The sequence below is a fragment of the Rhinatrema bivittatum genome, chromosome 6 (genome assembly GCF_901001135.1).
Source record: "Rhinatrema bivittatum chromosome 6, aRhiBiv1.1, whole genome shotgun sequence".
NCBI lineage: Eukaryota > Metazoa > Chordata > Amphibia > Gymnophiona > Rhinatrematidae > Rhinatrema > Rhinatrema bivittatum.
The window spans coordinates 313,355,519-313,377,858 of NC_042620.1; the positions used below are offsets into that span (position 1 = coordinate 313,355,519).

General features: G+C 45.4%; 1 protein-coding gene across 4 annotated transcripts in view; it reads left to right on the plus strand.

Moving 5' to 3' along the window:
- The first annotated feature begins 407 nt into the window (after positions 1–407).
- The window catches only part of HDAC8 (histone deacetylase 8), a 273,689-nt gene continuing 251,756 nt past the window's right edge, over positions 408–22,340 (plus strand). The window contains exon 1 of one of the 4 annotated variants that reach the window (XM_029607527.1): positions 408–620. In XM_029607527.1, coding sequence (XP_029463387.1) covers positions 441–620 — 180 coding nt within the window. In that variant the 5' untranslated portion in view covers positions 408–440. The remainder of the gene's footprint in view (positions 621–22,340) is intronic. The other 3 variants (XM_029607525.1, XM_029607524.1, XM_029607526.1) reach the window with 3 other exon arrangements.

Sequence of the window (22,340 nt, forward strand, 5' to 3'; positions counted from 1 at the left end):
TAATCTTAAACCAACTGGTGCTTTAAATTGACACAGTTACAATGGGGATGCATTGAGCTGAATACATTTGTAAAGTTGTGAGACCGAATACTCACATTTCATCAAAAGGGTTAGAAGCATAAAACTAGTAAGTCTACTTTCTCACAGTCCTTACCAGTTTCATTCTAGTTTTTTGACAGTTCAGGAGAACTGCATTTCCCATGATCAAAGTACAACGCCCTCAGTAAAATAGGCTGTGTCAGAAACAATTCATTTTTTTTTTTAATGATGATAGAAGCGCTCGCTCACTAGGCATTAAATTGTAAATCTTTACATCCCTTGCTCAGAACCGACCGCCTAGTTCTGTGATGGGGGAGCGTGGGATATGGGCGTGGCCGACGCGGGTCTGAGCCCGGAACCTTTGGTGGACTGCAGGGACTGTTGACAGTGGGGCACCGAGCATGCCTGCTGGAACCCGGAAGTCGCAGGCGGGCCGGCTCTGGGGATCTCGCCGACTGTGTGCGTGCTGTACCGGGAGCTGGATGGAGGGCGGAGAGAGTTCGATACAACCCCCCGTGTACATATACAGCCCGGAATATGTCTCGCTGTGTGATTCCATCATGACTAAAGTGCCTAAGAGGGTAAGAGGAGGAGGGAGAAACTGGCTCGGTGATGAGTGGTGGGGACACAGCCCTGTGCTGGTGTATAATGGTCGATTTTCCTTCCCACCACAAAATGCCCCATGTGTTCCTCTCGCTGGCGTTTGAAATCTGCCTTCCCTGGTTATGGGGGTGGGGAATAAAAGTTAACAGAATGTTGAGAGGTGGCGTGGGTACGAGAGAATAGGCGGTAAAAATCTGGGTAGAGATGATAAGAATATAAGAAGTTGTCATACTGGGTAAGACCAAGGGTCCATCAAGCCCAGCATTCTGCTTTCAACAGTGGTCAATCCAGGTCACAAGTACCTGGCAAGTACTCAAACATAGTGGTATAGTGATCAACAAATCATTTATTAGATGAAAGTCACTTGGGATTAGGCTTGCTTTTAAAAAATGAAAGGAAACATCCTATATTAAAAATAAGCAGTATATTCTGCCAACTAGCTGAGGACAACAATCCTGGTGCAATCTTGTTCTTGCTAGTATTTCCACTCTTCCAATAAATCAAGACTGATGAGCCTTGCAAGTTACTGACAGGCCGATGCAATAAAACCTGCGGAGCACCCGCTCTCCCGACGCACCCAGGCACTTCTCTTGGGCGTGCGATTTTGTATTTAAATTAGGTCCTGCGCTAAAGCGGACGCGGCGGCTGTCGGTGGTCTGACAACCGATGCTTAATTTTACCGGCGTCTGTTTCGAACCCGTTGACAGCCACGGGTTCGGAAAACAGATGCGGGCAAAAATGAGCACTACTAGTTTTCGCAAGTTTGGCCGTGCTTTTTCAAGGCGCTATTACCCCTTACAGTATAAGGGGTAATAGATGCGCGGCCAAATGGGTGCTAAACGGTGCGCTCAGCCTGCTTGTTTGGCAAATCATTTTTTTTTCAGACAATGATTCAACATTATCAGGCCGATACAGTAAGGAGCGGTAGGAAGAGCTGCGTTAGTGCCGGGCGCACCCGCGGTTGCCGCACGCACAGTCCAGCTCACCTACCGCTCGATACTGTATGTAAATAGCTTGCAAATGCAAGCTGCGTCTTAAGAAGCGTCCGTGAAGCGTTAGGCCCACGCAACCCATTTTACTGTTTAGAGCGCTATAGAGTATCCTGTGTGCGCTGGCCTAACGCTTCACGGACAAGCTGGTATCTGTCATTTCAAATGTCATTTGAAATGACAGGTACCAGGAAGTGGACAGTTCTCCGACGCTCGGGATTGCCACTCCTCTCTCCCCTCCTCCCGAAGCAAGCAACGAAAGCGGAAAAAATCGAAAAAGCGAAAAAAAAAAAAGTAGCAAGAGAGAGAGGGGAGAGAGGACGGGCAATCCTATGCTCGGGATTGCCAGTCCTCTCTCCCCTCCTCCCGAAGCAAGGGCGAAAAGCAGCCTTGCTTCGGGAGGAGGGGAGAGAGGACTGGCAGTGTAAAGCAACGAAGCGACTTAATTTTTTTGCAGCCCCCCCTCCGGAGACGGACATCGGCGAAGACGACTGCGGCTCCCCTGCCTCCAGCTGCCCGCGAAGATAGACGCATCGCACAGGCGAAAGCGGCCCCTGTGCGTGCAATTGGGCCGCTCAAGATGTGACATCACATGCCGTGACGCCAAACGTTGTGACGTCACGCCTTGAGCGGCCCAATTGCACGCACAGGGGCCGCTTTCGCCCGTGCAGGCGTCCATCGTCACGGGCAGCTGGAGGCAGGGGAGCCATGGTCGTCTTCACCGATATCCGTCTCCGGAGGGGGGCTGCAAAAAAAGTAAGTCGCTCCATTGCTTTACACTGCCAGTCCTCTCTCCCCTCCTCCCAAAGCAAGGCTGCTTTTCGCGCCTTGCTTTGGGAGGAGGGGAGATAGGACTGGCAATCCCGAGTGTAGGATTGTCCGTCCTCTCTCCCCTCTCTCTCTTGCAACTTTTTTTTTTCGCTTTTTCGCTTTTTTCCGCTTTCGTTGCTTTGGGAGGAGGGGAGAGGACTGGGGCTGCCCCGGAGACCAGCACCCATGGACGCGGCCAGGACAGGTGAGCGGGGGCTGGGGGAAAGTTTGCCGCCTACCCTTACCCCTGCCTCTAACGCAGGGGTAAGGGTAGGCGTTAAGTTAGCAGGTTAAATGCGCGGCAAAACGGCAGGGTAAAAAAGCGATAGTCAGGGTGCGCATTACTGTATGGGAGGGAACAGCTAATTCGATCGTGTACATGTAATATACATGCCGCGGGTGGAAGGGGTTACCCGGTGATTTAAGGACGCGATAAGAGTAGGTTAAAGGGGATAGTGTATTGCGGGTTGGACTAACGCTGCCGAAAAGTTGGTAGAAAGCGGGTTAGGAGCGGGGTAACCGCGGCCGCACTTTACTGTATTGACCTGTATTGTTGCTAAAATCTGGTGCAGAGGTTTCTCGATTTGCTGCTAAGGGAAACTGCTTTATAATTGTATATCGGCCCGGGCTTGTTTTCCCTAAAGCAGTTGTTGGTTATGGAGATTTTACACTTCTCATTCTTTGCTATAAAATAAACATTAATCTGAAGTGGACACTAGTCAAATCATGTTATTTGCTATTTGTTTTATTTTATATTTAGTTTATAGTATACAGTTTTTGACATTTGATTAAGGAATTGCGGTATATCAAATAAGTAGAGTTTGGAAGTAGTAGTTGTGTGTAGATATTAAAAAGATATTATCAGAGTTAATAAAGTGAGGATCTGACAGGGCCGGTCCTTCCATTAGATGAGTTTAGTGGTTGCCTAAGGTGCCAGCATTTCTGGGAGGAGGGGAGAGATAACACCCCAGAAATCTCCAGATGATGTTTGCAACTTTTAAGGTGCAGCACCACAAGAGAGAGAGTGAAGTGAATGCTAGGTAGATGTGGAATATGGAGACAGAGAGGAAGCTGGGTGGGGGAATTGTGGCGGGAGGGTACTGGGCAGGTGAGAGTTACCTGGAGAGAGAGGGAGTGTTTTGGGCAGGTGGGGGGTGAAGAGAGAGAGGATGTTAGGCACTGCAAAATGAGTGAAGAAATTGGGGTGATATCTGTGTGCTGAGCACGGAGTGAAGAGGAGGATGCTGGGCAGGGCTGGTGCAAGGGGATTAGGCGCTTTAGGCATCTTCTGCCTTGCACCCACACTCACCCCACCCCGGTCGCGCTGCCACCTCCTGGTCTTGGCCTGACTCCTACCTCGTTCTCGGTTTTCTGGGCCACGAGCAGGTTGGGTGCTGCTTGTGGCCCACCAAATCTCCACCCCTCTTTGTCGCCGCCACTCGTGCCTCCTAATGATTGGCGGCCTAGGCCTAGTTCACCTAGTGCTTCTGCCGTCCCTGATGCTGGGAGGGGAGGAGAAGGAGAGATGCCGGGCACTTTGGCAGGAGGCAAAGGGAGGGGGAAGCCGGACTTAGTAGAGAATGAGAGGGGGCTGCTGTGCCAGAGCTGCCACTGATAGGTAGGTGTATAAGGGAGAGGGCACAAGATTGAAGAGTGCCTAATGCCCTGGGATTTGAACCTCTCTAAAATAAAAATCTTATCATGCAGGTGATATTTACTGCCATCTATTTAAGTATACTTTGCATTTGTTTTTAACTTTCTAGCTGGTTTGTATTTTGCCATTTTATTGTGGAAATAAAGGTCAACAAATAAGTTGTAGGTGCCACCTGTTTATTGGACTAACATAACGCTGAGAGTTTTGCTCCCTTTCTGCAGCCAGTGCTGCAGGAGCTGGGAGCCTGTGCCCTCTGAGGTACAGGATTTTGGAGACCTTCTTTCCCTCCCCCCTACTGTTCCCTCATAAAAATTGCCCTGCTGCTCTGGAAACATTTTTTATGGTAATTTATTATTTTTTTCATTTTGCCCTTTAGAAATAGTGGTAGTAACCCCACCTCCTCCTTAATAGCAAACAGGCTCTCCCACCCCCTTCCCGGGATTCCCTTTTAAAAACAAGGGTGGTTGGGGGGAGGGGGGGAATTGTTTTACTTTTTGAGATTTTCCTTGTTTTTTTGTCTCATTTTTTGTGTTTATATTTTTTTTATTTTCGGGATTTGTTGTGTTGATACTACTTTTGAGTTTTTTAGGTTTGAGGAGCTTTTTTTTTTATTGTGCGTTAATTAGTTTTGCTTTTGTTTACCCTCTCCATCCCCTTTAGGTTCTTTGGTTTAAAAAATGTCTGAAAAAATGAGTAAGAGAAGCTCAATAGCTCTTGCTGCCTGAGCTATCTAGATGTGGTTTCTCTTCCCCAGCTAACTTGGAGGCAGCCCTTTTCATCTTAGCTACTTTGGGTAGGCGCCATGCTGCCTCTGGCACTCTAGGAGATGTTCCTCCTTTCTTCAGCTGCCATGGACAGGACCCCTGCTGCCACTGGTGCCCTTACAGATGCTTCAAGTGTAGCATATTCCACCCCTTTTGAGCAGAGTGGGGCATGCTCCCAGCAGCTTGTAAACCCCAGCGGCACTGCTGCAGTACCTGTTCTCCAGCTGATATTTGTTGCCCTTAATGCAGCCTTCACCTCATTTACAGTGGAGAGGGAATCCATTACTAGTGAAAATGAGAATGCCTATAAATCTGGCAAGAAATGCCTGACTCAGATTATTTGTTGTCCAGCCAGACCAGTCTAAGCACATGGAATATGTCCCTCCTACCAGCAGATGGAGACAGAGCACATGTTTGGGCTGATGCCTTCTGTATATTCTAGTGCTGCACTACAAAAAAAGAAAGAGAGTGAGGGAAAAGGTTGACAGACTAACTGATCTTTCTTCCCTCCACCTCTAAATCTGTCACCAATAACATCCTGGGGACAGCCCTTACTACCAAACATTCAGCCCCCTTTAGTGTCTCAGTAGGAAAAACTCCTGGGACCACCACCTGCACCACAGTCAGCAGCTCTCAGCTTCCTGTGGGTGGAATTTCTCTATCAGCTGCTAACAGTAAGCAGAGGGAAGAGACCTCAGTTCATGCCCCTGGCATGAGTGAACTTCAAAACCAGTGTGGCAAAAAATGTACTTTGGGACCACTTGGCATAGCCAGGCTCCACAAAAGTTCAGCCGAGACTCTGTGGCTCCCCAAACCAAACAAGGTAGCAGAAAACCATATTGAAACTATCATTCCCACACCTGCCCCAGCTGTGGGGGTCAGTCATGTTTACTCAGCAGTGGCAACAGCAGACGACCCCATAGCAGACTCCATCTCATCAAGCCAGGAGACAGTTGTTATGTAGCCTCACCTTTTACTCCCAGAAGGGCCAATATGGCTAAGACTGGCTCCATCTGATCATAGGACACCTCCATTACCACTCCAGTTGCCACTGATCACTGCAGGAGTTCTCTCCCAGTTTACTGGTTCAGAGTTCCTTGCCCCATCCCTTTTTTCTTTCTTGTATAGATGGTGACAAGAAAAACGGAAGAGAAGAGCAGGGGCATGGTGGAATTTGTGAGGTTAGATGAGGTACATGATCCCTGCCTTTTCACTGCTAGTATTGTCCTGGCCCCAACAGAAATTAGCAGATGAAGGTAAGCATCAAGACCTCGGTGACCCTGAGTACATCACAATCCCTGCTGGGTAATGTTGAGAGGGAGCTGCTCCTATCACCCTTACCCCAGACTCCTAGTGGCCATTCACCCTGGAAGATTGAAATCCTTCGGAATATAACCCTCCTGTGTTTGCTTTCGATACTGGTTGAGGTGGGAGCCACTCATGGAAAGCTGCTAGCGTTTCTTATTGCCCTTTGCTGTGTTAACCATTGACTGACCTGTAAAACTGTCAGCCGAAGATGTCAATGTGGAGGGGGGAGAGTTAATTGAAACTATCACTTGACCAAATGGATGGGTACCTGGGTATGATCCTCTAATACTGTATCCCAGGATTGAAAATAGGAGGGGATGGAGAATCAGGTGTAAGCAGACCAGAATCAATTGCCAGGAACCATGGATCTTCTTGTCTTTATTTATTTTTATTTAAAAACTCTTCTAACCGTCGTTAAGTTAGCTAACCATCACAACGGTTTACAGAAAGGCACGATAAAGAAAATTCTAAGTAGTATAGATTACAAATTAAGCATGCGCCATCATAGTACGGTAACATGTTTTAATACAATCAACTATGTGTTTAAGTTAAGCCTATATGTTGGTTAGAAAATTGTTATGCGGTTCAAATCTAACATTAATATGCATTTGTAGGTAAAATACAAAACAACTGTTTGCTTGGTGCGTCCTTATCTATCAAGTGTTTTTCTCCTTCTCTTTATAAAAAGCTTGTTTAAAGAGCCAGGTTTTCAGATTAGTTTTGAATATTTTAAAATTACTCTGTAGCCTTATTTCGAGTGACATGGTGTTCCATAGCACAGGTCCAGCCAGCGACAATGCTCTTTCCCTTACTTGAGTGAGGCATGCTGATTTAACAGAGGGAACAGTTAGTAGAGCCTTATTAGCAGATCTCGGGTTTCTGTGTGGAACATATACGCGCAGTGCTGTGTTAAGCCAGTCAGTTTTTTCGTCGTGGATTAATTTATGAATTATGCACAGTGCCTTATATTGTATTCTTTGTTCAATTGGAAGCCAGTGTAGCTCAGCAAGTGTTCCTGTAATGTGGTCATTTTTTTTTTTGCCAGTCAGAATTCTAGCAGCGGAATTTTGCAATATTTGCAGTGGTCTAATCGTGGATTGAGGTAGCCCTAGTAGCAGGGAATTACAATAGTCTATACTTGCGAATATCATTGCCTGTAAAACTGTGCGGAAATTGTTTAGCGTTAGCAGGGGTTTCAGTCTTCTCAGGGTCATTAGTTTGGCGTATCCTTCTTTTAATTTCTGTGAGATTTATTTTATTTATTTTATTTATTTTTAATTTTTATATACCGGAATTCCTGTATGCAATACAAATCACAAGTACCTGTGTTGTTTCATGGTTAGCTCAGGGTCAATTATTACCCCTAGATTCCATACTTTTATTGCTAACTCCGCGGTTTGATTATTTTTGATTGCGATTGTAGGTTGTATAGGGGGGGTGTTTTTTCGTTCAAGGTGTAAGAATTCAGTTTTGTCGATGTTTATTACCAGTTCCATTTGGTTTAGGAGCTGTTTATTTCAAGATACATATTAGCTAGTTTCATTGTTTCTTCAATGGGGTTTATGATGGGTAACAGTAGTTGTATGTCGTCTGCATATACGTAATGTATGATTCCAAGTCCTGCACGTAGGTGACATATTGGAAGTAAGTAAATATTAAAGAGTGTTGCGGACAGGACTGATCCCTGTGGGACTCCTCTTGTAGTTTGACTTTGTCTGAAAGTGCATTTTTGATTTGTACTTGGAAACCTCTATTGTTTAAGTATGACTCAAACCAGTTTATTGTTTTGTTATTGAGTCCTGTTTCTTTTAATCTATTGATTAGTATTTTGTGATTTACAGTGTCAAATGCTGCAGAGAGATCCAGTAGCACCAGAATGTAGTGTGTTTCTGTATCGAAACCTCTTAAGATATTATCTGATAGAGCTAATAGTAAAGTCTCTGTACTGTAGTGTTTGCGGAATCCATGTTGGGCTGGATATAAAATGTTGTTACTTTCAAGGTGGTTTGGCAGTTGTTTTTGTACTGTTTTTTCAATTAGTTTGGCTATTAGGGGTAAGTTGGAGACTGGTCTATAGTTGCTAAGATTTAGGGGGTCAAGGTTCTTTTTCTTAATGATTGGTTTGATTATAGCTCCTTTCAAGGTATCCGGCATTAATCCTTCATCTAAGGATAGGTTGATGATTTTAGTTAATGTTGGGGTTACTGTGTTAGCTAGTTTTTTTAGTTCCGTAATGGGTATGGTGTTAATTACATGAGGAGCAGGGTTCAGTTTTTTTATCATGTTCTCGACTTCAATGTGTGATATCTCATGAAATTCTGACCAGTTGCTGACATCCCTTGTGGGCATTTTAATCTCTTGTTTTGTTGTGTTAGGGATTTTTTTTCTTAAGTTCTCAATTTTATCTTTAAAGAATTGAGCTACCTCATTGCATTGTTTCTCTTGTAAAGTTAGGTAGTTGTTTGTATGGTCAGTGGTTGTCTGTTGGAGACCTTGGACCTCAATGTGTGCACTGGCTCCAATGAAAAATCCTTGCAAGGAAAAGAGGGATTAATACAATGCAGCCTGTTGCTTACCCTGAGACAAGCTGTTTCCTGTCATTGTTACCTTGATGAACCCTGAGGTCCCAGAAACAGTTCTGGATCTACCTGTAGGAAAAGTTTTTTTAGAGGGTGCCAGGTGCAAAGATATTCTCTGGAATGGAGATGCATTCCCCCCAGAAGAGAACATGGGCTCCTTCACATTTATCTATAGAAACATCTGTGTGGGGTAGTGAAGGACCCTTAAAGCTGAGGAGGAAGCCCCCCCAAAGATCCTAATGGCAGCGAGGTGTGTCTGGAGAGGCGAGGAGTTATGAGGTATTGGAAGAGGAGTTATTGGCAGGTAGTGGAGAACTTGCCGGCTCTTCAGCCTTTGTCTTTCTTGTAGAATAATTGGTTACTTTCCCAAGGGAGAGACAGCAAACCCAACAGAGTAGAGCACTGTCTTGAGAAGTGAGAAATGGGCCAAGCTTATAGGCACTTTGGAATATGTGTGCTTGGTGTCCATAAGGGCACCATGCATGAGACCATTCTCTTAGTAGAATGGCTCTGACTGTCCATACATTCAGGGTTAAGGGCTGCAATGAAGGGCTTCACAGGTATTAGGTATTCTCCTTATGAGTAAAGGGTACTCTGAGTTTTCTGCAGGAGACCCATACTACTCCAGATGTCAGGGTCAGCTGGCTTCTAGGGTGACATGCCAGAGTATTTTTTAGCCACCACACACATGTTCATGGACTTGCAGCCAGAGGTATTGATTTTTATAGCTCTTTTGCCATGTCAAATGAGCATCATTAATGTGATTAACATGCATGCCCTGAATATATGGCCCATGAAGATAGTATTTTGCCAGATGGCAACTATTTTGAAGATCCTGGCTAGCTAAGGAGACTGTGCTCAGGGTGGATTTTAATTGTACCCTTGAGGCTCTTGCCCATAATAACCTGGAGCCTAGCATGCTGTCGTCTGTCTTGAAGGAGGGTTTGCTGCCTATCTCTGGTCAACATCTGACAGGAGCAATACTCTGGGACATCTGATACTTTCATTTTTATTTTGCTTGGTGTTCTGCTCCTTGATCAAGTGATTCTATCAAACTGCATAATATCACAAACCCTCTCTGCTGGCACTGGGGTGACACCATTCTCAGATTACCATGTAGCAAATATGATAGTGGGGTTCGACCAGTTCAAGTCCTGAGCCACCCACAGGTACTTTAATAACTCTCTTCTGAAGTAGAAGGGCTCTTGAAGGTGGTCCAGGAGTTCTGGGCAGACTGGCACATCCTTGAAGCAGCGTTTTGGTCATTAAGTTAGTGGTGGTATGAGGGAAGATCTTTCTCAAGCTTCTCTACTAGGAGTATGCTGGGGTATAAGCAGGAAGTGCCATACTGAGACTGAGCAACTTAAGTATATGCATGGTCTTGAGAAGTCTTGTTGATGTCAGGGACCAGGTGCTGTGGAGTGTATATGAGGAGAAGAAGCATAACGTCTGAATCTTTGAAGAGAGGCAGGAATGGGGGGTGTTTGTGAGCCTGTGAATCAAGATTCATCAGTAGATGGATTGCAGCTCATAGGTCTATGAATTAGAGAGTGTGTGGGAGTGGGGGGATAAGAAGTTGATAGTCTGTTTGCTGTCTACAGATAGGACTCCCTTAATGGATCCAGATCCTGTCTACTTGTATGCCTGCAGGGTTTTATGGGAGGAGTTTCTGCTATCAATTAGGGTCAGTGAGCAGCTGGACAAATCTAACTGGCAAGCTCTCCATCAGATGCCCTGTAATAAGTCATCAGGCTGAGTTTGGAGTTCTTTCACTGTTTTTTTGACTTTCTAGGACCTGGCATGCTGAGGGTCTTAGTGGAAGCCCTTGCAATTAGGGAGTTGCCTTTGGCCTCCCAGCACATGGATTATATGTAATTGATGCCTGGTTTGGCTGCTATGTACAGATTATAAGATCTTAGTCAGTCGTTATCTTCTTCGTCCTCTGAGACCAATCTTCAAAGTGGGTTTTGTTCCCCTACCAGCAGATGGAGGCAGAGTTCCAGGCCTTTTCCCTGAGGCCTTTTCTTATATAGGCTGGTTCAGCAGGGAACGTATCAGTAGTTCTCTGCCTCCAGCAGATGGTAGGTGAAACTGGTTCAGCAGGAGGAATAAGCAGAGGCGATGGCCTTCCTGAGGACGCTTCCCCCAGGGAAGTGCCAGGTCAGGGAACACCTCCTCGGGACGATGACCCTCCTCGGGTTACTTTTTCCTCCCCCCACACAGGCGATAAGGCCCCTGGCCTTGCATTTCCTGGCGATGAAAAGAAGGTTAATCAGCGGCAGTAAGTAGGCCTCCAGCCTAAAACCGCAGGACCTGGCCCAAAGTCCCCCGAGCCCCCATGCAGGAAATAAGATGGAGAGGCAGAAAGTTCCTGCAGTGCGGTGTGCGGCGCAGCAGTAACAGACTCGTTCTCTTGCAATTGGGACAGTGTGCCTTTGGGGGGCCTGGCAGAGGACAGCAAAGGAGGCCCATTGAGTCAATTTCCCCCCCGCCAGCCTGCCCCAAAACGCCGGCAACAGACGCCATCGCAGCTACTCATGCTCTTGGCTCCTCCCCAGGGCATTGGAGGAGGAAGCCTCGGAGGGGGAAGGGTAGCAGTTCTCTTCCGATTTCTGCTCTTAATGCACAAGGCCTATAGAGAAATGAAGGGTAAAATGATGGGATCAGGGGGCCCAAGGATAGAATTCCCAAGTCCACCCCCACTCTTGAGAAGAAATGGAAGCTTGAACTCAAGGAAAGGGAGAAGCCTAGACCCATGGATGAGCCCTTTTTGGATGAGCCCGATGATTTGTCCCAGGGAGATTCCCTGGAGGAGACCGAGAAGGAAGAGAACCCGGGGCCTGATATGGATGACTCGGCAGTCCAATTATTTAGGGCAGAGGAATTGGGTTCCTTCATTTCCAAGGTCTCCCAAATCCTCAAACTTGCTGAGGAGCAGCCCAGAGACAGTAAACCAAGAAGTAACCCTATCCTCACGGGCCTTAGAAAGCCAGCAAAAGTGTTCTCCATTCATTCCGCAATCCAGGATATGATTTCAGTGGAGTGGGCCAAGCCAGACTTAAGGTTATGGAGCAAAAAGAATATGGAAAGATTATATGTAATGGATCAGGCGGGGAGAGACAGTCTCCTGACCCTCCCCAAGGTGGACGCAGCGCTGTCAGTGGTCTCCAGGAAAACTGCCATTCTAGTTGAGGGAGATGTGGCCCTTATGGACCTGCAGGATAAAAGGGTTGAGATGCTTGTCAGAAAGGACTTTGAGCTGCCTAGCCTAGCTCTGTACTCAGCGATCTGCAACGGATATGCAGCAAGAGCTCTGCTCTGCACTTTACAGCTGCCTGTAGGGCAGGAAGAAGGTACCAGCAACCAGGAGATGGCGCAAGCAGAGTCCATAGCAGCATATGTGGCCAATGCTCTCTACGATTTGATTAGGATCTCGGCCAAGCAGGCTGCGATAAGCATGATGACTAGGTGCCTCCTATGGTTAAAGAGCTGGGCAGCAGATTCAGCATCCAAGGCCAAGCTGAGTAAATTTGTAACCTATCATTAAAATCATCCATTGTACCTGAAGACTGGAGGGTGGCCAGTGTAACCCCAATATTTAAAAAGGGCTCCAGGGGCGATTCAGGTAACTATAGACCAGTGAGCCTGACTTCAGTGCCAGGAAAAATAGTAGAAACTATTCTCAAGATCAAAATGACAGAGCATAGAGAAAGACATGGTTTAATGGAACCCAGTCAACATGAATTTACTCAAGGGAAGTGTTGCCTAACAAATCTGCTTCATTTTTTTGAAGGGGTTAATAAACATGTGGATAAAGGTGAACCGGTAGATGTAGTGTATTTGGATTTTCAGAAGGCGGTTGACAAAGTCCCTCATGAGAGGCTTCTAAGAAAACTAAAAAGTCATGGGATAGGAGGCGATGTCCTTTCGTGGCTTACAAACTGGTTAAAAGACAGGAAACAGAGAGTAGGATTAAATGGTCAATTTTCTCAGTGGAAAAGGGTAAACAGTGGAGTGCCTCCAGGATCTGTACTTGGACCGGTGCTTTTCAATATATATATAAATGATCTGGAAAGGAATACGACGAGTAAGGTTATCAAATTTGCGGATGATACAAAATTATTCAGAGTAGTTAAATCACAAGCGGATTGTGATACATTACAGGAGGACCTTGCAAGACTGGAAGATTGGGCATCCAAATGGCAGATGAAATTTAATGTGGACAAGTGCAAAGTGTTGCATATAGAGAAAAGTAACCCTTGCTATAGTTACACGATGTTAGGTTCCATATTAGGAGCTACCACCCAGGAAAAAGATCTTGGCATCATAGTAGATAATACTTTAAAATTGTCGGCTCAGTGTGCTGCAGCAGTCAAAAAAGCAGTGTTAGGAATTATTAGGAAGGGAATGGTTAATAAAACGGAAAATGTCATATTGCTCCATGCTGAGACCACACCTTGAATTCTGTGTACATTTCTGGTTGCCGCATCTCAAAAAAGATATAGTTGCGATGGAGAAGGTACAGAGAAGGGCAACCATAATGATAAAGGGAATAGAACAGCTCCCCTATGAGGAAAGACTAAAGAGGTTAGGACTGTTCAACTTGGAGAAAAGACGGCTGAGGGGGGATATGATAGAGGTCTTTAAGATCATGAGAGGTCTAGAACGAGTAGATGTGACTCGGTTATTTACACTTTCGAATAATAGAAGGACTAGGGGGCATTCCATGAAGTTAGCAAGCAGCACATTTAAGACTAATGGGAGAAAATTATTTTTCATTCAACGCACAATTAAGCTCTGGAATTTGTTGCCAGTGGATGTGGTTAGTGCAGTTAGTGTAGCTGGGTTCAAAAAAGGTTTGGATAAGTTCTTGGAGGTGAAGTCCATTAACTGCTATTAATCAAGTTTACTTAGGGAATAGCCACTGCTATTAATTGCATCAGTAGCATGGGATCTTCTTAGTGTTTAGGTAATTGCCAGGTTCTTGTGGCCTGGTTTGGCCTCTGTTGGAAACAGGATGCTGGGCTTGATGGACCCTTGGTCTGACCCAGCATGGCAGTTTCTTATATTCTTATGTTCCCATTCAAAGGAAAGTTGTTGTTTTTGAGAGGACGTAGAGTGTCTCATGAAGAGCCTGGAAGCCAAACCGCTAAGCTTCCGGAGGATCGGAGCAGGAGACCACAGAGAGTGGGTGGGAGCAGACAATGCCCCAAGGACACCAGGCAGACTAGGTGGATGAGGTTCCAGCCAGTGGGGAGGTCAGGTCACACGGGCAGTCCTTTTGAGTGGCCAGGCGCAGCTCTAGAGACTCGGACAGTCGAAAGCAGCCCCCCAAAGGATCACAATGACGGTATGAGGGTCCACTCAGTGCTTTCACAGGTGGGATGTAGACTGAGAGGCTTCTATCACTAGTGGACCTTAGTAACTACCGACCAGTGGGTACTTGACATAAAAGAGGGGTACTACTCAGAATTAAGAGCAGCATTAAAGAACAATTTATCCCATTGCCATGCAGTGGAGTGGCAAAACAGGCAGTTCAAGAAGTGATTGCCAGACTATTAGCCCTCAAAGCCATTATCCCAGTCCGGAAAAAGGAAAGGGAACCTACTTAATCTTCACAGTGCCAAAAAAGGATGAGTCCTGCCACCCAGTGCTGGACTTCAATGGAATAAAATGGGCGCTGAGGATTCCGCATTTCAGGATGGAGTCCTTAGGCACAGTCAAAGCGGCAGTGCGAAGAGGCGAATTTCTCCTTTTTGGATCTAACAGAAGTGTACCTACACATACCCATGCGGGAGAGCTTCTAGAGCTTTTTACGCTTTGCGGTCCTAGGCCATTGCTACCAGTTTCAGGCTCTGCCATTTGGACTGGCAATGGCACCTCAAACTTTCAAGAAGGTTTGGTGGTAGTAGCAGACTTCTTGCACACGGAGGGAATTAAAGTCCATCTCTACCTAGATGACTGGTTGATAAGGGAAGGCAAAAAGGGGTCGAGACACAGAGTCATATGCAACTAGAAAGCCTGGGGTGGATAGGGAACAGACTCGTCATTTTAGACCCATCACAGACATTAAAGTATCTGAAGGTTCTCTTCGATACATGCATGGGGACACTAATCCTGCCAGAAGAGAGAATAGCCAAATTACAGCAGCAGGTGGAAAGTTTACTATCCTTCAGAAAGCACAAGGCAAGGGCTTATCTGCTAGTACTAGGATTAATGGTGGCATCCATTGAGGCAGTTCCCTGGGCAAAAGCACACATGAGACTGCTGTAAGAAAACCTACTGGCCAGCAGAGCTCCATAGAAGCTGGATTCCTTCCGTCGCACATAAAGGAAAGTCTCCAGTGGTGGCGGAACAAAAGCAGCCTGGCCAAAAGCTTAAGCTTGGACCCCCTTCAGTGGGGGTCTGGGGGGTGCACTGTGAGGGACAAGTAGCACAAGGGATCTAGTTCTAACAGGAGATAAAATTCTCCATACACAGGTAGGAGACATGGGCAGCTTGCCTAGTCAGAGTCCTCTCGAACATTGCAATGACAGTAGCTTACATCAACAGGCAGGGAGGAATTGGAGATTGCACGGCTGATGGCATGAGCAGAGGGCTACCTAAAAACATAAGCACATAAGAAATTGCCATACTGGGTCAGACCATGACATCTTGGCGGCTCACATTTCAGGAGTGGAGAATTATCAAGCAGACTTCCGAAACCGACAAAAGATGAACCCAAGAGGGTGGGAGTTGTCAGAGGAGGCATTTCAGCAAATAGTGTCCTGATTGAGGATGCTCCCCAGTGGGATATGATGGCCAAGAGAAGCAATACTAAGGCAACCAATTTCTTCAGCAGGAGAAGGGAACAAGGGTCCAAAGGAATCAATGCCCAGGAATGGCCCACTGAAGTCCTCTATGTGTTTCCCCTCTGGCCTATGTTAGGAAGAGCCCTGAACAGAATCAGGTATCATCAGGGACAGCTGAGACAACATGGTATGCGGACCTAAGGAGATTAAGAATAGAGGAGCCAATCAGGTTTTGCCCAGTGCCAGGTCTCCTACAGGAAAGACCAATCCAGATGGAAAATCCAGCTCATTTCTCACTTACGGCATGGCTATTGCAAGGGATAGGTTCGAGAAGAGAAGATATTCTGCAGAGGTAATCGCCACACTCCTTACGGCAAGGAAAAGATCAACCTCTATAACCTATGCACAGACTTGGAGAATATTCAAGTGCTGGTGCGCCCAAAGAAACCTCAGCCCAGGGAAAGCTGACACAGCAGCAATACTGCAGTTCCACAGGGCGGCCTGGATAAGGGATTGGCAGTCAGCTCCCTGAGAGTCCAGGTGGCGTCTATATTTTGCTTCGAGAGGTGGATCAGAGGCACCTCCATTGCTGCACTCCTGGACATCGCTTGGTTCCTCCGAGGAGTGAAATACATACAGCCACCGCACAAACAGGTTGTGCTGGCGTGGGACCTGAACATTGTGCTTAGAGCACTGTCTAAGGCTCCCTATGAGCCACTTAAGAGCATCCAATTAAGAGATCTAACCTGGAAAACAGCAGTATGCTCAGCAAGAAGAATATTGGAGATCCAAGCCCTGTTGTGCCGGAAGCCATATTTCTTCTTTTTGAAGGAGAAGGTGGTAATTAGGCCAGTCCAATCCTTCCTCCTGAAGGTGGTGTCTGAGTTCCACCTTAGCAAATCACCCTGCCGGGATTCAGGAGGGTGGAGTGTTCAGAGAAGAGGAAGGGCTTGCACTTTCGGGATGTCAGAAGGATCCTCTTGAAGTATTTAAAGTCTACAAATGGGCTTAGAAAATCAGACAGGCTGTTTGTTCTGTACTCAGAGGTTCAGCAAGGAGAGTCAACGTCCAAAACTTCTATCGCAAGGTGGATCAAGGAAGTTATCACCTCAGCTTGTATAGTAAATGGCAAGGAAGTGCTGCAAGGCCGGAAGGCGCATTCAGCACTCAGCGAGGACGCAAGCCTCCTCCTGGGCAGGATACGGGTAAGTAATGCCCATTGACATTTGCAGGGCAGCCACATGGGCCCAAGTGCAAAACATTTACGAAACATGATAGGCTGCACCTCCATGAAAGAAAGGACACGAGGTTTGTGACGGGGGGTCCTGGAAGCAGCGCTAGGACTTCCCCACCCGGGATAGCTATAGCTTAGGCACCTCCCACTGTGAAGTCTGATCTGGCAGGATGAAAGTACGGTTAGAGCTTACCTTGCTAAGTCCTGACCAGTCCAAATTTCCATCCTTAAAAGGGGAAAAATAAAGATGAGAACTTGTATAGAAGTGGGAGAAGGCATAATATTCTCCCAAGGCGACCAAGCCTCCCCTCTCCTGCAAGTGAGTGGCTCACTTAGGGTGAGGACCAAGGGCCGTCCCTGTCTCTTTCGTTCATCGGCTGAGAATCAGGCCACGCTTTAATTTCCTGTTTGATTCTTCTCTGTTTGGGCTACCTCAGGGCATAGGAGCCATGGTATTGGTGATAAATTTCAGTGGGGGAAGGCGAGCAGGTAGCTTGCCTTCCCAGGAGGTCCCTCTGACCACTACCGCCCAGTGAGCCCCTTCTTGGTTGGGTGACTGGGGGGGAAGAGGAGGACAGCTTTCAGGAAACAGCAAGGATTGGAAGGGAAATTTGGAAAAAAAAATCCAGCACCAGCTTGGGTAAGAACCTGCTGAAGCAGACTATACAGGAAAGGGCCTCAGGGAAGAGGCCTCCATCTGCTGGTAGGGGGACAAACCCCACTGTGAAGACTGGTTTGTCAGGACTTGAGGAAAGAAACTTAGCAAGGTCAGCCCTAATTGTACCTTACTGTGCTATGTTCTACGTAATCGCCGACCATTTTCCCCCTCGAATGTTATGATTGTACGCTTTGTTATATTTCTCCAGTTATCTTTTTCTCTACCTTTCACCCCCCTCTCCTATCCACCTGTCTTTTCCCTCCTCTTCGTTCTTAGATCCTCATATTCAATCAATTAATTGTTTTATTGTAACTTTTCTTCCATTTCCGCCCTCTGCTTCCTTTGTTTTATGTAAACCGAAGTGTTGTCCATACAACCTTCGGTATATAAAAGTGTTTAAGTAAATAATAATAATAAATGTCTTCTTGAGTTAAACCATTATTTGCTAATATTTTTATGGTATGGGATCTGATTGATTTTTCCGGAAGCACAGGGCTGTTGGTTGTCTTTTTATGTTTAGAACAGGAGAAGCCTTTCTGCAGGGTGCATCATCATTACGTGATGGAAACACTGTGGGTGTTTGTTTTATCTTTTTCAGTTCTTGTGCACCTCTGCAGAGTACCTGATAAAGCTGAACTGATCCCTGACAGTGCCGCCGATATTCAGTCAGGATAATTGTATGCCCTGGCTTTTGAGTCTCTTCTGTCTTGTCATGGCCCCTCCCTTACTCTTAGCCACCCATTTATTTGTTTCTTTAGCTTATAACTACTTTTCCAAAACTCTGCTCAGAGCAGAAGTACAATATATGACATCGAGTAACAAAAATGTTTATAAGCTCCTCAGACAGCAAAACACACATGGTTTAAAAACCAGTTCTAAAGACAAAATCATACATTTAAGACTTATTTCAGGAAAATAAGACATTCACAGACTAAAACAAACAATTCTACCCTTTTTTATAAAACAAAGAAAACCAAACATAGGCTTGCCTAGAAACAGGGTTTAATTGAGGTCCCTCCCGACATAGTCAAATTGAAACACGGGCTATGTGGATTACAAAATGCTGTGTTGTGACACATTTTCAAATTCAATAAACATTTATTCTTAAACTCTGGAAGTTGAGATTTTACAATCTATGACCATTCCTTCCTGTTGTTTGATGTTGCCTAGAAACAGGTCAAGACCCACTAAGCCAACATAAATTGAAGACCCAAGTCTTTATAGATTTCCTGAAAATTGCATAGTCCTCCAAATCTTAAACAGATGTGGGAAAAGCTTTCCAAAGCACTGGATCTGCATTTGACCAGTTGTTGTTTTGAGTGCTGTAAATGAATATCCTTTAGTAAAGGGAGCTGCCTTCAGACTTCATGGGTAGATTTCAGGGCCCTGTTCAGCTTGTGCTGACTAAGAGTCTCTTTCAAATTCAGGGCCCAAATTATGAAGGCACTAGTGAATCAATACTAAAACTTTAAACTTATTATACCAGTACTGGGAGGCAATGCAAAGCTCTAAGGACTAGCAAAATATGCTCTTTGATCAATGCACTAATGATTAAACAGGCTGCATTATTTTGAATCAATTAAAGATGATGCAATGCCTTCGCTTGGTGACCTAGGTACAGAGCGTTACAGTAAGTGAGGCATGGACCAGTATAAGCCAATCTTATTTGACAGATAAGGTCTTGGATGTTGTGCCTGCCATAGGTGAAAAGTGGACTTCACTAGTGCCTGGACCTACTTGTCCATTTTCAAATTTGAGTCAACAGTTAATCAGAGAATATGGTCAAATAACAATAAAAGGGGGGACCCTTCTACCTCAATCCCTGGTGACCTCAAATTAGTTTAGTTTATTTACTAAACTGCCTTTCTAACAAAGATCAAAGTAGTGTACATAAAATCAGCATTCATAGTAGCAATAAATCAGAATTCATAAAACAGTAAATCAAACACATTGAGTACAGGTAGGACAATGAACAATAAAATCAACATTGTAAGTTACAACAGGACAGAGCTGCTGAATGTCATTGGCATACATGAATGGGATTATATCAAAGTTTTGAATCAGTTATTCCCAGAAGTTGAACAGAAAAAGAATGGGTGACCCCTGAGGACCACTGAAAAAGAAGAGCATTCTCCTAAAACTACCTTTTGAAGTCTATTCTCCAAGAAGGAAGTGAAATAATTAAGACATTGGCCTGCAATTCTAATAGCATGTAAATGGTTCATCAAGATGCCAAGATTTGGTACAACTATCAATTTGGTCCCTTTATCCAAGAGCCTATGGAGATTATCTAACAGGGCTAACAAATTAGTCTTGGTAGTATGAAATGGTCTAAACCCCAAATGTGTATCATCCAAAACCTGATGACTTTCTAAAAACTGACTTACAAAGCTATTGCTCTTTCAGTTTTCCAAGGGAAAAATATTAGAGACCGGTTGATAGTTAACTAACACATCAGCATCTCAGGGGGACCTTTTAAAGAATGGACAAATCATCGCTTCTTTTAGAGATGCAGTAATCATGTTACCAATTACACCAAAAACTCAGCTTTAGCTGATTTAACCAGCCATGAAGGACAAGGATTCCGTTGGCATGTTTTTAGTCTGGTTTCATCATTGATCAGTTAACTCCAACACAAGGGGCTACTCGGATCTTCGATATGTTTGCAACTTTTCAATGCTACTGATCTTCAACCAGAAAGTTTTGAAAACTTGAAGTTAGGTTTCTGTGTTGGAAGAGTTTGCAACATCCATAAGCTAGGAATTCCTAACAAAGCTCCTCCTCCACAACCCCAGTGTCGTTGTGGAGCTGCTGGGGTCCTCCTTAGTACATCATCAACTTATCTTGGCTGAGCCAGAAAGACTGAGGATCCCCTGCAGAGTGATTTGGCATTGCTGGGTACAACTGGAAGCGCTGCCCATGCATATGGACATGATGTACCTATGGATTGTCTGTTGTCTATTCTGCAGATCAAGGGTGCTCTGTCAGCCAAACAGACCACGTTGTTGGAGAGTTTTCTACCGGCTGGAGGTCCCCACCCATCCTATGCCCCCGTATGTCAGCCCTGAGAATCTCCTTGGTCTTTCTCAGCTGCACAGACTAAGTGGAATGAGTGACTTGTCTTCAGCGTGATTCTACACTAGGTTGACAAAATCCCTATACTCGCTCGTGCTCCGTGCCATGCATTATCTCACCTTTGCATCCCGCCCTATACTATATGTTGGCGTGTTCTGCTCTCTGATGGGACTCATACTATTAAAGCTGAGGATTTAAGCTGAAAGATCATGCACAGCATTTTAGGCATAGGCAAGGTAATGGACTCCTCCCCCTCATTCATGTTCTTCGGGAAGTTGGACTCCATCTCGTTTATGTTCCTTTTTGCACTCATTTGAATCTTTTATTTTCTTTATTGAAGAATCTCTTGTTCTGATTTTTGGTTGTAACAGTCCCCTCCTTGCGATCACAGAATTACCAGTTCGGTCTCGTCCTGGCATTGTTGAAGGATAACACAAACCTGGAATCAGAATCTGGCTAGGGGAACACCCTGTAGGGGTTGGGGTCCTGCAGAGGGCAATGTAACACTTCTGTCTTGGAGGGAAGCACTACCAGGCAGTGTCAACGGGTTCTTTAGAAGAGTTTGAGTGTCAGTGGGCACTGGATGGAATGCCCTATTTGCTCCTTGTCCCTCTTGTTTCATTTTGCACTTAAACATAAAGGAGGTAATTTTAAAAGGAGTTACACTTACACATGTAACATACTATCATAGCACTTTAAAAAAGCCATTTATGTGCATAAAGTGTGCTTACAGTACATGTGAATATCCTATGAACAATTCAATAGCATATATTTTAGCAATTTTCAAAAGCCCACTCAACACGGGTAAAGGCTCATAGAGGTCAGTTTTCAAAGACTTTGTATGGGTAACTTTTAGAGCTATCTGCACAGAAACTGAGATTTGAATATCTCTATCCGCAGACTGCATATGTTTTGTGCACACAACTCACTGAATGCACAGAATTTATCCAGATAAAAAGGGGTGTCACTTGATTCATTTAGGGGCAGGGCTAAATGTTATCCAGGGAGTGCACAAATTGAGCACTGTCCAGCTGTGCGCATAAGTCTAGTCGGAAGAATAGCTGTCCTAAAGTTATCCAGGTAAAGTTAGGTGCATAACTTTACCTGGCGGAAGAATTACCGGGCAAGTCCTGCTGAATAACCGGGGAAGGTTATGCCCACGACTTGACCTGGATAACCTCTTTGAGTATAGACCTCGCAGTTTTTCTTTCCCTTGCACAGCAGGCAGGCCTGCAAGGGGTGTAAAGGAGAAGTGAGACATTCTTGCCCTCCACTAGACTTGGGTAAGTGGGGGAACTTCTCCATCCTCACCCCCTTCTCAGGATTATGGTATTTCCTGTTCCCTTTCCTTTCTTCCTTTTCTCCGCTATATTTCATCTGAAAGTTGTTTTGCTGCACTGTCTCCTTCCCTCAGCTCCTGGCAGACTTCTAACGTTATTTAAAAGCCGTTTCTTTGTGGTCGCCCTCAGGATGAGGAGGGTTAGAGCGGTTTCACGTGGCCGCTGCTACACTTCACTGGCTTAAAAGAGAGAGCAGAAAGAGCTCAGGGGGCCATAGCCTGAGTATACAAGAAAATTTCAGGCTGCATTACAACAGTGGTCTTTCTTTTTCAAATCTGTATAAAGAGTTGTAACGTGAAAGGATAAGAGGGGAAGGAGGGTGATCAGTTTGCAGCGGAACGAGAAAACTGAAGGAGAGGGACAGCAGAATTTACAGCGAGAGGTGTGGAGGAGGCCTGTGTCTGGCAGTGACCGGCTGAGGAAACCAATGTCCCAGTGCAGTCAATTGGGTTTATTTCAAAGTCTTTTGATCATTTAAATTTTGAATGTCTTCAGT